Here is an 18,580-nt window from a genome sequence, read left to right as displayed (position 1 = left end):
AAACTCTCCAGTGAGGTAAGGTACCTGTCCTGCGATTTGTTTTTTTTTGTTTGTATTTATTTTCCTTTGCGCATCAGAGATGTGTTTCGCTGCAAAGTGACATTCTTAATCTGCTGTCCACAGACCATGCCAACATTAAAAGAGTAAATAAAATAGCAATAAAAGACTATGAACCTGCTCTTTTACATGCTCAAGCACTTGAATTAGGCTTTCAAATTAAAACGCTATTAATTGCCATTGAGGCTGCTTTTATAAAGATTTATGAAAATCTGACATTTTTCAGTCTCTGTAGTACTCTTATATTATTTCTTTAAGCTAAAAGTATATTGCACAACTGAATTACTATCGCCTTGTACTCTACAATCCCCGAGCATTTGGTGTGTGCAGTGTAGTGTGACACTGTCGACTAAAAGTAAGAAAATAAATACAATCTGAATTGAAAGTGGTCCTCACAAAGACACCCAAACCCGGTCAAACACAAACACTCACTTATTTAGCAAAAGACCAGAGAGCCAAGAAATGATCACAGACGGGAATGGCAGGCACTAATGACCGTCAATTAGAGCTCCTTAGAATGTCATTGAAAAGAAAGACACAAGTAAGACACAAATATGGAAAATCCTCATCTTACCAGTGGACTGTGAACAGAAATGAAACGCACTGGTAATAATTATCCAATTTGGGCGATACGTTTTTTTTTTTTTTGTGGTCCAAGTTTAAATAAAGTTAAATTGGGACACTTTGTGGAGCTCAAAGCCCCAGAAGCTTTAGTGCACGAGTTCTTTTTCAGGCCAGGCCAACGCGATCAGATTAACTTCACATCCAGAAATATAGACCAAGAAACAAAACTTGGTGAGAGTTAATGTGGAAAAAGTGATCAAAGTATACAAGGACATAGGGTTTTTGGAATACTGTGATGAAAAAAAAGAGTATGACAGATGTTTGCAATAAAAAAAAGTGATTCATGTGTTTGCAACAAAAACCCAAATCATGTTTGGAGGAAGGAGACGGGATTACAAACTTGAACACAAAAACTTGCCAAATTATAGATATTAAAGAAAAAAAAACTGAGCATTTTTCAACAGAAATCAACAGAACAGAACAGGATTTATTTCAGTTTTTGGTAAAATGAGACGCCTCCTGAACGACGGGACTATTTTTTTTTTTTTAAGGGTTTCATAAGCATGTTCTGGTGGCCATAGTAATCATAACAAGAAATGACACTGAAACAGCATAATAACACACACAAAAAAAAGGTGAATTGTTGCATTACTAAGAAAACCTTTATGTAACTACAGATGGAAGGTGCAAAAAAAAAAAAAAAGAAGCATTTTCTTGGAACCACGAGTTCCGGAAGGATAAAATCACTGTGTTGTCGTTATTTGGATGACATTTTGGAGGAAGTGGTAAAAAAAGAGAAATTCTCACCATTGATGAATGGTGAGATTTATGTTATGGAAAAAGAAAAAAAAAATCCAACCCAAATGGATTGATTATGTAAAACTGATTAGATCTGACTTTCTTTGACAACTAGTTGAATTTAACCATATTTTGTTTATGTTTTGTGTTAACAGCCAATAGGATTTTTCTTATGTTCTTTATGGCTGTATATATTGTATATGGAAAAACAGTGCTTTTTAAAAAAAGAAGAAGAAGGAAAGCGAGAATTTCAAATAATTGTACCATTACTCCACACTGAGCATTAGTTTCAGATGAACTGTGTAGAAAAGTGTAGTAAATTGATCCTTGTCAACAGAACATTGCGAGCTGCACTCGTGACGTTTTCAAAGAACTTGGGTTGTTTTGCTGGTTGAGAGTGTTTCGGGGATATTGTTGTCGTGCCGCCGTGCAGCCGAGCACGGCAGATTGGTTCTGTGTAATAGCCTGACTCAACGCCGCAGAATATATCTGGGCCCGGTCGGACGTCTCCCCGATGGCGCTGCATAATGGCGGATATGAATCTAAACATCCGCCTCGCGCCGCTTCCTCTCTTCCTCTCAGGTAGGCCCGGCGCGTCCCAGGTCATTTCGGATTTTTTTTCCCCCCTCTACCTGGAACTCTCCAACGTCACCCACTCTGATTTGTATTGCGTCAACGTGTGCGACTCCTGTGAGTTTCCAGGTGATTCATTCTGTCCTCTGCACCTGAGACACATTTCATTTCAGCTGCTGTGATTTATTGTTTACGTTTTGTGGCAGCCACCTTGAGGTCACTTACAGCTATTTTATTAGTGTTTACCTAAACTCGCACTGTGGTTTTGTCTTTTGCGATTGTCAATGGTATGGTTGCTTGTACATCGTAAAACAACTTAGTATCGCTGGGCTTTTAATTACAACCAGATTTACTGATTATGTGCAATAACTAGAACTAAGAAAAATAAAAATTTGATTTTTATTAGACCATTAGAAATGTAGGTTTGATGTTATGTCATATGTTTTTACTGCATTATATATCATTTCTAATATACATAACTCATTGATACACTGCTGGGCCGTGCAGCAGTAAGTTTATTCGGTCAGCCAGATACACAATGCAACAAAACACAGAAATATAAACTATTTCTGTCAACTTATTTTGTCAATAAGACGACATTCTTACTCGTAATTTGTGACCGAAGGGTTTGGGCTGAACTTATTTTGCTTAACCCTGTACATAATACAAGCTTCTACAATTGAAGAAACAAAAACACGAGAAATTCTTTCTCAAAACTGATGACAGTATCAATAATGTCAATTTCAAAGCAGACTTGCATTTTCTTTGCCGTCCCCGAAAAACCAAAATTTAACCCACTTTTAAGGCAACACAGTGAATTTTAGTCTCGTCCTTCCTGAACTCGATGGGTGAGTTCAAACTCACCCATTATAAATGTTTTAAGCGTTTCAATTTTTTTAAACATCGTCTATGTTGTTCCATAAACGAACCCCTGTTACAGAAACGCATCTCATTTTTTCCCCCCATATCTTTTGCCAAAAAAACCCCCATCACCCCTGAGGCTACTGTATATCGACTCTCTGTTTGAATGACTTCTGGATATGAGGTGTAAGATTATAATGATGTGCCTTATACATCACCGCTTGTGTGTTAAGGTCAATAATATCTTGTATTTTTAAAGCCTTTAATGTGACAAAAGTAGGATTTGATGGAGCATAAAAGTCAGCATGATTTATGATTCTAATGGCCTTCTTTAGAAGTAAAAAAAGAAAAGATCAATGTTTGTTTTATAATCATTTCCCCATATTTTCACACTATAACGCAGATATGGAAGAATGAGGGCGTTATATAATAAGCCGATTCAAATTTGATTTAGCACTGATCTGATTTCAAATCTTTTAAATAACCTAGTTCTTTTTCCAACAATGCCCAAGAGCTTTCCTACGTCGGATCCAAAGGTGGGATGAAGTCTCTTTTTTTGGGACGTTGTTGATGTTGGCCACATGCATTCAGGAAGAAAAGTCTTCTTAATGCTGGAAGCTTTCAGCCCGGAGGCGAGCGTTTGGAAGAGATCGAGAACCCGGGATGCGAGAGGTCAGCCTTAATCTTCGAAGGCTGTCAGGTCCTGGAGGGGCAGCAGGATGCAGCCAATCACCCTCTCAGCAGAGCAGATGATTCGCTGCCGCCTGCCATCGGCCCCCTGGCAGTGACAGCGGCGCACCAGATGGGGACGGAGGAGGCGAGGACGGACCCGGTGATGGCGGCGCCGGCGCCGACTTCGGCAGGTTGAACTTCCTGTCTATCGCCTCCGGGGGAGGCGCTGCCTCCGTGTGGACGACTTGACGGGTCACGACGTGCGGAGGATGACTGCTCAGCGTCGGCGGGAGGAAGCGCATGGGACGACGGGGGTGGGGCTGCACAGCTTCGGGCATCTGGCAATTTTCATTCTTTGTCGGGTTGCTCAAATGGCTATAACTCGATTCGAGATAGCTGATGTCTGCGTTTACTGTCGGTCAGTTTTTTTTTTTAAATCATGCGTTTGTATGTGGCTCCAGATGTGAGATGGACCGTCGACCTGGCCCAGTGTGAACCACATCACCGTCTTAGAATTAGCACAGAAAATGCTGTTATAACTGTTATAACATTTGAATAGTGCTCCGTGGTAAGCTCTTTTGTTTGGGTGGAATACCAATTCATTGAAAAAAAAAACAAAAAACCAGTAGTTGGGAGTCGCCCGTAATTACAAGCCAACTTTATCGTTTGCCCCTATGAATGACTGTGTACTCCCACTGTTAAAGTTTGACAGCGCCCACTAGTGGCCCGACATGAAAACACAATGAAAACGGGATCTTAAGTCCTGGATTAGCCATCCTCCATCGTGACATTTCCTCTTTCTTGCCAAAGTTGTGTCTCATGCATGTTTGATGAACGCCCCCATTCATCCCTTCGTCTGTGTACACAGGTCGAGTCGCAACCTGATCTCAAAGCATCTACACAAGCACCGACTTCTGTTTTATTCATGCGAGTACAGTGACTGCCTGCCGGCTCTGACTGCTGCCATAATATATGTGTCCGTCGCTCAATACACTGCCCGAAGGTATATCGTGCGTGGATAGATTGGGGGGGTGGGGTGGGGTGGGGGTGGGGTGTGTGCTGCAGCTCTGCCATGACCGGGAGGACCAATCAATAATCTATTAACTGGTAACAATTATGACAAACAAGCGGCAGGCGGTACCTCGTTGACATTGATGCCGTGTTTCTTCATGTAGTCTCTGTCGTTGACCTGACCCCCCTCCGCAAACTCCATGGTCAGGATCCTCTTTGTGGACAGGTCCCAGTGGATCATGGGAATCTGTAAATACGGTGCAACAGGTGAAGGGAGGAACAACTGACCTCACCGAACATTTACCGCGACCCTTCAAACACGCATAGATATCTAATCCGGGATTTCATCCGAGCATGTCAGCGTGGCACAACTCAAATGGAGCAGTTCTGGAAAAAATCTCCACCCTTTGAAACCTGGACCGGCTCGCTTGTGTTCAAACACAACACTTTGTTCGTCGGCCCTCTGTTGTTGCTCTGCTGTGAATTACTGTGCATTTTATGCAACCCTAACCCTGGAATGACTTCCAGCTGATCTACTGGGGTGATTACACAGGATCATGTCAGGTTTTTTTGTTTTTTTTCATTAGATTTGGTTCAGCAGAACTTTACACCAGGCATTGCTCAGTGATCCACAGTTGTGACCTAATGGGATTGGGATTCAAACCAGCAACCGTCTAGTCGTGTCGATAATGGAATAAATGTCAGTAATAAGATGATTTTGCCCATTTTGGGGGAAATAAAACCAATAATGAAACAATTTAAATGTAAAAATTGTAAACAAAAAAACAAAAAAAAACCCGACATAAACGGAGGGACTACTGTATAGTCTGTATCCTTAACAAATAAATATGATGATCATGCAAGACACTATATTTGTTATTGATGAGCAAACTACACAAAACACAGCAAATTTATTTTGAAATACTATCCTTTTTATGAATATTACACGAGTGACTGCAGTTATTACATTTTTAATGGATTTCTTTATTTAATTTTCAAGACAAAACATACTGCATCATTGGCAAATTATAATTCTATGACTGGCTATGATCATAACACTATGTATAAGTTATTACAGGTTTAGTATATTTAGAATTTAGATTTAGAAAGTGTTGCATTGGCCATCGCTCCATAACTGTTTGCTTCAGGGCAATAAATAAAGTGTATTTATGGAGCGTTTCTGTTTTTAGGGTCTGTGGAAAATTAGCATGATTTTAACATAATGATTTTTTGAAATTATATAGACAAATATGAAGGCATAAAAAGATACTCCCAAGTTCAATTTCCTTCAAGGTTACCTTTTCATGTAAAACACTCACACATACACACACAGGAACACGATGACTCACTGACCAGTCAGATGATCGGTGCGACTTATAGTGTGGAAAAGCTAAACGCAGTGAAGGTGCTTTGAATCAGTGATTGTGAAGGAGGCGGACTGATAACCTGAGTCCTGCCCCTCATCTTCTCTCTTTTAAAGTGGGTTTCAGAAAGTCCACTCCATGGGATGCTGATTAGCTTTTATCCACAACTCAGAGATTATGTGCGTGTGTGTGTGTGTGTGTGTGATTACATTCAGGATTATCGTGCCTTCAAGATTCTCTATTATAGAACCGAGGCTTTCCCATATTTAGCTTTTTTTTCCCTTTTAAAAAAAATAGGTGCAAACTTGTTTTGTCCACTGAGATTCTTCTATTTTTCATTGCACAACATAATAAAAAGTGAGTGACTGCACATTAGGTCTCGTTTGTCAAGGTTACTGCTTAATGTATATCCGCAGCCATTATTATGAGGCACAATGACAGCTATTTAATCTGGTTGGTAAATTAGCTTCAATTCAGGGTTTTTTTTGTTTTTTTTTCTGCTTTCCTCAAATTGAATATTAATATTCACGAAAATTCTGTCTTTTTGTTATTGACTGTTATCGAGGCGCATCAAGATTTCTCGGGCTACAGGTTAAGCTTTTGATATTTTAAAGTCAATGAGATGATAAAATAACAGAAAAACAGACAAAAATATGTATATTATGGACAATGATGAGTTAGTTTGAGTATAATGATCATACTGTGAAGTGTAATGTAAAAGGTTATTTCCAAAAACAACAAATTAACCAGAAAAGATGAGCTTAATCTTGGAGGATATTAATATTTCTGCCCCATGTATAGTGTTCAAAAACGTATTATTACCTGCTATAATTCATACACTCCTGCTCAAGGTTTGAGTAAATGTATTCAAGGTCCCCTTTACACAAAATTACCTTTTATTCGGCTGAGTTTCATGTCATTGTCAGATGCCAGCCTACACAATTAAGACATGCAGAATTAGAAGAAGCAAATGCTGGAAAGAGAACGACAAAACAAAAGGTGGCGTCGTTCTCCGGGATTAAAAATGTAACAAAGGAGGATAGCTGAAAAAAAGAAGTCTAATTTCCATTCACCGGGGCTAATAACAAAAGTTCTCAAACGGGCACATTAAGGAAAAAAAAGGACACCAGGAAATTAAATGATAATGGACGTGGAGTCCGGCTCTGTCGGGTAAAGGAAATATGATTTCCAGGTTTCCACTGACCCCGCTCTGTTAGAGTTTGGGAGGAGCTGACGGGCGGCACAATGGGGAGCTCTCGCACACAGTGGAGAAGCCTGACCTCTATTAACTGTACTGAGGGAAATTTAAAATACTCGGGCGGCGAATTGAAACAGGCTGTGTCAGATAGGAATCAGCTGTTTACAAGCAAATGTGCGTGTACGGAACCAGCGGGGGGGTCAACAAACAAATCCTGTGACCTCCACTGTTGTGTTCTGCTGAAATGGGAAGCCGTGTTTAAAAAAAAAAACAAACAAAAAAAAAAAACGTACCCTGAGGAAGGGGGAGTGGGCCAGCATGTCGGCCACCTTTTCGGCGTTGCGGCCCTCGTTGAGGAAGTCCAGCTCCAGAGGCATGTTCCTCTTCGCCTCCTCCACCAGCCACATGAAGGCAAAGTCTGGGAACAGCCAGTGGACCGCCTTCAACAATACCTTCAAATCACACGACAACACCGTCAGTCAGACGTGTCAAAGCCCACGTGTGCACGGGATGATATCCTGTCAGTGGCCAACGCTGGATTCTGTCTCGAGAGGACATTCTGACGATAGAACATTTTGTGTTTGACAGCACTCAATAAAAGGGATGATATGTGCCGTTTCAACATTAGGCCGGACTGATTTTGATCTCCTTTTCTGCATCGCGCCATTAATCTGCACGTCTACGGCCAGTTTGCAGCGAAGTCAAACCCAAAATGTTCATATAAAGGTCGGAAGAATTACATTCTAGGCCAGTTTAACTAACACTTTTAGGAAGAAAAAAATTAAACAAAAATAGACGTAAGATTTTAATTTTCAATAATGACAATATGTGTCGGGATAAATGCATTCAAACGATGTTCAACCGGCTGAGAATCCGCAATCACTGGCAAACTAAATAAGAGTTCAAATGATGGCAGGAATTCCAGTGTTGGACATCAAAATAAACCTTAAATCGGCGCACTTGAAGCATATTTTACACCGATTTAACCACATTTGTAATCAAATCAGCATCCATTAATTGATGCAATATCTTTACTTGGCCTACGTTTTTGAATTACCAGAGATACGTGAAAAAGACTGGATGAGAAGCGAGAAAGCGTAGTTTGAAGTCGACGATCCAGCAGCCAGAACGGAGCAAGAATGTTTAGAACGGTTTGTTCCGTCGCCCAATGTGTCGCAATGAAGTGAAGAAAACACTTTGTGACATCGTCAAACTCCATATTTTGTAGTTTAGAAGCCTTCGGTCTTCACGGGACCTAAATCATTGAACGACTGATGGAGGAAGTGCTTCTCAACATATTTTCACCATATTTTACCAAACATGTCGCGAAAAGTGTGTGCGTTCACAGTAATTGAAACGTTCCTGGCTGGACGACAGAAGGAACTGGAAAGGACTCGTTTATTTCTTGTTGAGACAAACAACAGCAGAAGCGCTCGATAGCCTTTCCTTGGCGAGCTCGACGAGCAGGACTCACCTCCATCACCACTATGTCCTTGGAGCTTTGTCTCTCGACTTTGGGGTGCTGGACCTTGACGGCCACCGTCCTCCCATCACGCAGCACTGCCTTGTGGACCTGAGCTAAGGAGGCTGCGCCCTGAGGCTTCTCCTCAAAGGAGACAAATAATTCTGACAACTGCAGGAGAGAGAGAGAGAGAGATGGGAGACGGGCAGAGAGGGAGCGGGAGAGCAGAGGGTAAATGAGGGATGGAGAATGACAAAAGAAGGCAGGAGGGGGAGAGAGAGAGGTGTGGAGTCGGGAGTGGGAGAAAAATGCCATCATCAATCTTGTTGCCTTTATTTACAAGTTATTTTTAGACACTGTACAGTGCAGAGATGGGCACACGGTGATGCACGTAAAAGAAGAGTAACAATGCGACAAACAAATGAAAATGAAAACCAGAACCGGATAATGTTGAGTGGAGATCGCTTTAGTGCCTTGTGTTCAAGTCTGACAAACTGAAACCAAAAAACAGCTTGTTTGATTTCTCCGTCCGCCTGCGTAAATACAGATCCAGAGCATTAATGCCAATTAAATCGGATCTCCTTAACTGGAAGCAGCTTTCTTCCCTCTTGTGATAATTGCTGTAAATGTGGTTTTAAAATATTCTGTGCTACACAGAGATTTGCTCGGACAAATCATAATGCGACCAGTGATTTAACTAAAGTTTAAAAATGGTTCATTTACAGCACAGACCTCATGCAAGGGCTTCCATCTTACATTGACAATGAGATCTGGTGGTGCAACACCATTGCGGAGGCCTCATCTGTTTTTTGTTGTTGTTGCTTTTCTTTGTTAAATGTCTATGTAGCTCTAAGTTTGAGTTTTCGATATGTTAATAAATGTACTTGGACACTGGGAGGATCTGCACGATCTCTGTCCATCTCTCTACTCAACTGGCCCTCGTTCTCTGGTTAAACAGTAATTGAAGAAAACTGGACTGTGTACGACTATACGTGCTTTTTTATCTGTGTTTCCTTTCTGCAGGATTCAGCAGGAGCTCCTTTCTTCCGCCATGCATTCGACTGGGGTGTTACCTAATCATCATGGTGCACAGTGGAAAGGAGGTAGACGTGCACATTTTTACGACTTCAATATATTCTGGCTAAAGTACCTTTTTATTGTTTCGGTTATTGGTCAATGCTAATTGTATATTAACCTCTACGTCATCATGCAATTCTTGAATTTGACACCAGCATAATTGTTTCACAAATAACTGAGCGGGTGAACATGTATAGAAATCTCTGAATGGTAAATAGGAACATCCAATCCCAGGAGGCCAATTAAGTGACGGCACATAGAAAACGCTTCTTGATAGGACGGTACCACCAAAACGCAAAAGATCCAGGAGCACGTTTTTATACAAAAAGAGAGCGGATTGTGTGCATGTTGAGAGCATGTTATTATAAATGGAGCATGTGGAGACAGTTAAGACGCCGGCCCAGTGCTTCATCTTTCCCCCCACACTCTGTCCACCCACATATATGGAACATACTGCGGGGCATTTAGCACCCAGTGTGTCCTTTGAGCAAAAGTAGTCCCCCCCCATTAGCTTCCACTCATCTCCGTGGAATCACAAGAGCACACACGCATTAATTAGTGTGTGGGTTTGAAGGTTAAAGAGGCTTCCCAAGGGGACCCGGAGTTATTAGAACAGACTTATTGTGTGCGTTCGGAGCCTCCGTGCTGCCCCGAGGCCACCTTTCCTCATGGACACAAATCTGTTCCAAGGCAAAGAGGCGGCGTGCGGTGCAAAGAGCACAAGCTTCAACCGAGACTCGCTTACTCCATCATTAATGTACTGCATTTATTGACTAGATTTTATGAATTGGTAGTGGACTCTATGCAAGCAACTTCGCAATCCCTGCACTCTTAGTCAAAATAAAAATACTGAACATACTTGACTTCAGACTAATGCTGCAAATGAGCATAGAGCCATTATATTAGCCCTGCTGTTCTTCAATCACTCCAATATCACTTAGCGGGCTTAGATTGGCTTCGATCCTTCATATTCATGTCTCAAACTGTACCGTGGGGGAACATTTGCCCGCTGTTTGTGACTTGTGAAACAGGAAAAAGGGGCTAATTTGAACACGTATTGGACCCGTCAGGTACGGGCCCCGACATGACCCCCCCGCAGAAGATGCCGTCGGATGATGAATTAAACAAGCGGCACACGGTCCTGTGTGGGAACAGCTGAGTTATTCATTATGCAAATATGCTAAGTGGAATGAAATTGTACTGCAGCCACCGGCGACTCTCGCCGCCATCCGACGGGATCTGACATGCAAAGAAGTGCCTTCATGGGTTAAGGGAACGTGTAATTTCTACGATGAGCTTGTCACTTTGAGCAGCGGCGGGAAAGCTGAGAAATCCCAGTGAAATTTAAACTGGAGCAGATTTTACAATTTAGATTATTTTTGCATCATGTTGAAAAAAAAAGAAGAAAAAAAAAAAACACCCCCAACTCGCGCTTTATTATATTTGCAGTGTTTGTAAGTCGTGGCTGGTGTGCGGCGTCTGCTTCACACCACCCAGTCACAGCTTATGTTAATCTCTGTTGTGGAGTTAATAAACATGGTAATGCATGCGCATGGGCCCCGCTCCCATTGGGAGAGCCCCCGCAGTGACATACGTTCCCTGAAATGAGTTATGGCACAAATAAAACGGTCCCCGAGGCCTCACGGTTGGATGGCGACACGTCGGTGTCTGTGTCAGTGTGGCGAGGTGGCCATTTTGGTTGCTGGCGGCCGGCCACAGCCCCAGCTGGGTGAAGACACATAAATCACTGCTGCGCCGAGGAGAGGAAATAAAAGAGATGACTCAACTGAGGAGAGGAAATCAAAGTCTCCACTCTAAACTCTCGACATGCATGTACAAATGTCTTTATGTGGCTCTCAAAGCCGTGTAAGATATAATAGAATGAACGGGCAGTTTCTTTTGTTTGGTGCAAATAATAATGATGCAAAAAAAAAAAAAACCTGCACTTCATTTTCACATTTTGAAATTTGCACCATGTTTTTTTTTTTTTTTTTGCATGACAGTTCCTTTCAGTGTATTGTAAAAAGGAAAAGAAAACTTCGATCAACTATTAACTATTTCAGTTTCTATTTTTGTCTGACTGCCACGTCCATAAAAAGTCACAACTTCATGCCGTGTTTAGTAACTTCCTGGAGGCTTGTCTGTAATAACAATAATACGAAGAAAAAAAAGAAAAAAAATCAGATAAGCCCATTCATGACAAACTCAATTGATGTCTAACAAAAGGCAAAAACATTTGGAGGAAGAAACAAAAATATATATATATACATTAAAAATGTAACAGAAAAAGTAAGTTAGAATAAAATATCAACAAAACAACAAAAGCAGATGACTTAAGAACTACATATTAAATAGGGTTCACGACGCATGGGTCAAATTAAATGACAAAATAACATATAGGAAGTTGCTGATTCGGTGAGCTGAGGACAGTGGGCCACTTCAGTTCCAGTCCCCTCTTCTGAACAGCTGATGGGCAAAGTGAAACTCTGAGATGACACACAAACTCACGCGAGTGTCTCTGAGCCTCAACTATGATCAGCCAAACCTTTAAATCACAGTTTATACACAGAGAGAGGCACTGGAGAAAAGCTAAAACAGTTTACCTGGCTATTCGGCCTCATGGAGTCTCTCTACAGCTTCATCAACATCATCATCTCCTTCCGCTTTCACAGCATCTTCTTCAAATCCTTCAGCCTCCAGTGATTCAAATATCTACTGACCCACTTTGAGCCCTCCGTTTATCACCGGAATCCCTGTACTGAGTGCAGCTGATTTCAAGAGCAATAACCTCCGAGAGTCATTCTCGTCTGGTTTCCATCTGGAAGACAGCATATTACCAAACGCCGTCAAATGTTCAAGTGATCTCATTCTTGTCAGCCTTCTAACCATTCAGGCCTAATTTCTAACGTTTATACGTCTCCTTTTTCAATAAAACAGTCAATTAAGCAAATCCCACTGCCATAAAATGTATATGAAATTAACAACAGAACCGATACTCAAATCTTCCAGTGGTGGAGGATGCAGGAGTTAGACTACAGCCTATTTCACAATAATCCTATGATAAATGTGACCCAACACACACCATTTCATTTAACTCGTCTATAAATCATCTTCTACACCCACTTGAATGACAAGCCGATCCGAGCTGTGTGGTTTCACTACAAAAACAAACAACAGCACCCCCTGGCGGCCCCTTCACTTTAAGCATTTCTGCTGTTTTCATGTAAACGGACATCGTTTCCACGTAAATGTGAACCGTTTCGGAAACAAAAAATGTAAAGGAGGGGTGTGTGAGCAGGCTGGATCAGAGGCCAACCATTCTCTGAGAGGGCAGAGGAGCTGCAGGCCGATTATTTCACGTTTTCCACATCCCACACAGGACGGGGAAACATAAACTGGATAATTCATGGCAGCTCAAAAAAGGTTTTATTTTTTTGCATAACCATGCATGCTCTTCTCCCGGGAAGTAGAGAAAAAGCCAACTAGTGCACTAAATTCTACAGATATTTTTGTCTCAAACAGCTGAAACAAAGTAGCTTGTAGCAACTTTGTACCTTGTTAACGTTAACCATTATTGTAAATCGCTGTCATTTGTCTTTTACAGAGAGAAAGAGGAGTAGAAGACGAAGAGCAGAGGAGACGATTGATTGACTACCGACTGATGTACGAACATTTTCAAATACATCCTCACGTAATCTTGCCTCGCCAACAATCTCCATTCACCGTGTGGTTTTTAAAAGACTCCCGTGCCGTGCTTTTATTTCTTGGCTTGCCAAGCGCAGGTTTGGTTACGAGAACCTACTGCTGCTTCCTGAACCCCCGTGACCACAGATGTCCTCGTGTTCTTCTTTCACCGCCGCGCCTCGGAGCCGACGAACGCCCAACCTGGAAACGGATTCCCGTTTGGTAAAACAACATATTGCGCACGTTGAGCCTTTCAGCAGTTTTGTGAAGAGGGGAAGTGGCAGCCAGAGCTAAAAGCGAACCTCTCCAACTCCACGCACAGTGGGAATGCATATGTTGCCACAAATGGTGCTTTAAAAGCGGCACGGCACCACACACTACTCCCCACTTGTGTATGAGAACATCCAACAGACGTGGGAATAGTGAGAGAGGAGGGGGGGGGGGGGGGGGGGGAGAGAAAAAGATGCATGTGTAGGAAAAAAGGAAGTGAAGCTGCGCTCCTGACTTCAGAGCCGCCTGGTACTGCTCATCAGCGTCACTTCTTTTCCTGCCACTCCAAAAAAGGGGAGGAGGGCTGATTCATTCAGGCTTGGCCTCTTTGTAGATGGGCGAGTTATATTACCGCCTTTTCAGGGATAATGACGCCCCAAGCAGATACCGGAAGAAGTCAAACTGAATGAGCACCTTAATTAAAAAAAAATAAAAAATGATATCTGAAAAAGTTCCATAGCAGCTTTGAATTAGGGCGAACGTAATTTGTCAAAAAAAAAAAAAAAAACACCAGGTTTTTAATTTATTCTGTTCAGACAGGAAGAGCTGTGCAGTTTAATCCAAAACATTACTTCTATTGTCGCTCTGTAGGTACAGACGGAGGTGTAGCATAAAGTATGAATACAAAGTGTTTCCATTGATTGCACACTCATTAGTAATATTACTATTATTATGAGCACAAGTGAATATTCCCATACATAAATATCACACCACCTGCTCGCCTCCGAATAACTGAGAGCAGCTTCCTTCTCTCTCTCTCTCCCTCTCTCTCTCTCTCTCTCTCTCTCTCTCTCTCTCTCTCTCGCTCCTTCAGCAGGGAAAATGTGTCCCATCAGATATAGGGATTGAGGAGCCGACGCTGCTGCTGGCAGACAGAACAAACAGTGGAGCATTCACCGAGCAGACCTCAAAGGCTGTGATTGCACATTCATGGTGTACACGGACGTGAATGACATATCAGAAAATTAAAATGACACTGACGTGACACGCGGGCAGAAGTGATGCGGCAGTCTTTCATTTTTACATTTCACCACAGCCACACTGCCGCGCCAAAGGAAATTCATTACCACAGACAAATGGGTTCTCCGTGGCGCTTTAAAATGGACTAGGAAGAGAACGGGATCATTTCCTTCTCTCAGATTAGTCAATTGTTGGAGTCGAAGAGATTAAGGCCCCGTTTACGCGACGATGTTTGTTTGGGTTTTTTTTTAAACGACGTCCGATTACAGGAAAACGGCAGAAACGCTGGAAATAATGCACAAGTTTGGGCTTTTCTTTGTGTTTGTAATGAAACTCTCTGGAGGCCGCCGTTGTTATTGTCCATCTACTGCAGAACAACTCTTCACTACGACCGTGGGACACGAGCGGCGTCAAGAAGTTGACTTTTTTTTCTCCCTTCCTCATTCTACATGGGGACAGACGGAGCGTTTTCCAAAAGTTACCGCTCTGGAACAATTTTTCACAAAGTTGCATTTTCAGTGAAATCCAAGCAATCGTTGTCGTGTAAACAGACACCCAACGGGCAACAAGGGGTTTTGTGCATTCGCTCGTAAACGAGGCTGGAAAGTCTGTGCAGTGGTCAGAAGGGTTGACTAAAAATAGGTTGGGTGTTGCAATAGGATTTGGTGTGGAGCGTTTCGATGGCAATTGGCGTACGCTATAGGGGAATAGTAAAACGTATGGGCTATGTGGATGGGAGCAAGCATGAGGTATGGAAAAGGTTCCATTTGCAAGTGAAAGGGGAAAGTCACTGAAAGCAGAACTTTATGAAAACAGCTTCCAATGTGGAACTTCTTGAAAGTCAACTGTCTCCCTGTAACTAGAGAAAATGCAGCTTTTCTAAAAAAAATGCTGATACCAACATGAACCTGCTTTTATGAGTCTAAAACAAATATTTTCTCACTAAAGTTGACGTGATGCGAGAAAAAAAAACTAAACCCAGGAGCTCCTTATTTCAGTGTCTAATCCAGCAGGTCTTTTTCCAAACTGTTTGCTCTCAGTGACAAATAAGGCAGAAGAGGACCAAAGACAGCACTGTATAGCACTCATCATCAATATATGGCAAACTAGAGGCTGATTAAACTTGAATTGGGAGTTCTTTTACAGTTAACAACCAATACAATGATGTCAACTCGTTATTAGAAATGCTTTCGGACCCAACCTTGACATTAATTTGATAGCTTTTATGAAGCTGCATCTGAGGACAATAATGTTTACTTGATGACGTTTAGACTGTTGTGAGAAAATCCCGAAGCTATTTGAAGCAAACAATGAACATTAGCTAGAACGCAGGGCCCTGCCGTGGTCACGTATAGTTAAAATATCAGACAAGTAAGAGGGACCCAGGCCATTGATAGCATTAAAAACAAACAACAGGAGTTTAAAATCAATTCTGGAAGCCAGTGGAGAGACGACAGTGTTCACGTCTGGATGAGTTTCTAAGAAATCTGGCAGCGGCGTTCTGCACTAGTTAAAGACGTGAAATGGAAGATGCATGTATTGCCTCCTCAAGATCCTGTTGATTCAGGAACGGCTTCACTTTGGCCAGGAGACGGAGCTGATAAAAGCTGGCTTTGACAACAGAACTAATCTGTTTATCAAATTTAAGCCCATCGTCAAACGTTACCCCAAGATGTTTAACAAGTGGTTTAAAATAGGGGGCCAGAACACCAGAGTGTGAGAAACAAGAAGTGAAAATCTAAGTCCTTTCCCCCCCCCAAATCCGTATAAATGCCAGTTTACGTGAAAACACATCGTTTTCAACATTTTGCAGACGATGTCCATTCACACTGAAATGGCAGAAATACTGCAAACAATCGAGAACGATAACGTTTGATATTACGTGCGACAACTACAAGGCCCAGCTTACGTTGCGACGACGACAAGTGTAACTGCAAAAACTTTCAGCGCACCGTGTGACAACGGTCAGTGCAACTGTTGTGCACGAAAAACCATCAGAACTCGAACTTGAACAGAGATTTCTTGTGGAAGACACCCTCGCAGACCAAATAAAAAGACTTTGGTTCGTGGTTAAAAATAAATAAATAGAAAGGAAAAAAAAAAGAAAGAAAGAAAAAAGCATTAAGCAGTATTCTGAGGGAACTTGCTGTTCTAACGGGCTGGTGGAAGAAACTGCCTCAGAGTCCAGAATATCGCAAAAATGCAGAAAAAGACACTGAACGCTCCTCCATAGCCGCAAATAATCCACTGTTGTTCAGTGCCGTTCCCACCGTACACACTGTTCTCAAGCAGGCAGAGGATGTACGGACATTTAAAAAAAAAACTTTTATCACAAAATAATACATTTTAGGATTTCTCTTGGCCATCAGGTGAAGTCTTGACTTTAAGTATGGGCGACCCGGGATTAGAATCCCAGTTGAGAGTTAACGTTACCCTTCCAATTAAAACATTTTATAACAATGCTTAGGATTGTATTATTACACAGAAGAGTGTGAATACCATAAGAAAATGTTAAACCAGCATTTGTATAGCATCTTGTAGCAATCAATAGTATAATATAATGGTCAATAATGTTATACGCTTTATAATAAATAAAATAATGTAATGGGACTACATTTCTTGTAAATAAAAGCCTCATTTATATTTTGCTTATCAAAAATGAGCATAGTAAACGCTGTTATATTCATCCTTTGAGTATTCATGCTCTCTTCATTCTGGATTTTACTTTTTATTGCATTATTGGCAAAAACGTGATTGACTTTATTACATTCCAAATTGCCAATATTATGACATTACTGGTAGTTATTATGTTATTGGCCATTATTGTTTTATTTGTTGTCGTACATCAAAGTTCTTCACAGATGATTGATGATACGATGATAAACAAAGAGAACATCGCTATGAAAGTGTGCTTGAAATAAAAAGTAGTTGTAAAATACCCTCAAGATTACAGAAGTTAAAAAAGGAAATATAATTGAAAAATTATAAAACGTCAGAGCGTATGTTTGAAATAAACTACAAAAAAAGAAAGAAAAAAAGAAAAAGTTAATAAATGCATACATGCATCCATAAATGCATATAAATACAGAAAGTAAAAAACATTTTAAAAAATTTGCATTTTCTTTTAGTCACTTCCTATGTTCCTCTTATATGCATCATTAGTCAAATAAAACTCGAGAATACTTTCCAGTGCATTAAAATCTACTTGATGGTGGTGAAACTTCTGATGATGTTTAACAAGATTTAACTCTTGCTGCCTCACAAATTGCAGTTGTTGTTTTGTTTTTTTTGGTCAAATTTAAAAATGTAGTGATTGTTTGGGACTGCGTAACACTGAAGGAACAGCGTGCTCAAAGCATTTATAGATGTAATGTACGAAACAACACACAGCAAACGCCATTTATTTTACTAACACACACACACAAAGCCGGTGTGTGTGTGTGTGTGTGTGTTTTTGTGTGTAGTAGAAGGAGACAACCAATGTACTGTAGCTGAGAATAACAGAATAATTGCCTCGCCTCCTGCGGCTCTAAAAGGCCCCATAACAAGTAGTTTGAGAGCAAACGCTGCACTCTGTGCTAACAGCAGCATTAACGGCTTTTTTTTTTCAGCAGCATTGCTTGGTTGTGAAATTAAATAAAGACAGAATGTCAGACGTATCCACTTCGCCTTAATTCCCCCCACTTTTTTTTTTTTTCCTCCCTTCCTCCCGCTTCAAACAAAGTGCACATGCAGGGATGAGCACCAGCTCTCACCTTCAGAGCGTGACCAGACTTCAAATCCCCCCCCCCCCCCCCCCCACCCCAAAAAAAAAAACAAAACTCAAGGAGTTTCAAAGGCGCCAAAACTTAAGCGCATCAAATTAACAGGAAATCTAAAAATGATTAAATACAGATACTTTTCTTCCCCTTAAAAATTCCATAAATGTTACCTCACCTTTGGGATTCAATTTAGAATGAAAGTAGTTTGACTCACATGATATGTTTACAGCTCAGAGTTTGGAATTAATTGGGCTTTTAAAGTCAAACA

At 41.2% G+C, this 18,580-nt stretch overlaps 1 protein-coding gene across 1 annotated transcript in view; it reads right to left on the bottom strand.

The window, feature by feature from the left end:
- The window catches only part of adck1 (aarF domain containing kinase 1), a gene marked incomplete at both ends in the record, with an annotated part of 56,380 nt that overhangs the window by 13,858 nt on the left and 23,942 nt on the right, over nucleotides 1–18,580 (bottom strand). Inside the window, 3 exons of the mRNA XM_080512590.1 lie at nucleotides 4,667–4,783; nucleotides 7,392–7,550; nucleotides 8,573–8,731. Of these exons, the coding sequence (XP_080368716.1) occupies nucleotides 4,667–4,783; nucleotides 7,392–7,550; nucleotides 8,573–8,731 (435 nt within the window). The remainder of the gene's footprint in view (nucleotides 1–4,666; nucleotides 4,784–7,391; nucleotides 7,551–8,572; nucleotides 8,732–18,580) is intronic.

This window comes from Blennius ocellaris (assembly GCF_963422515.1).
Source record: "Blennius ocellaris genome assembly, chromosome: 17".
In the NCBI taxonomy this organism is placed as follows: domain Eukaryota; kingdom Metazoa; phylum Chordata; class Actinopteri; order Blenniiformes; family Blenniidae; genus Blennius; species Blennius ocellaris.
Note: the sequence above shows the minus strand (reverse complement) of the source record. Positions and strands in the feature narration are given on the sequence as shown.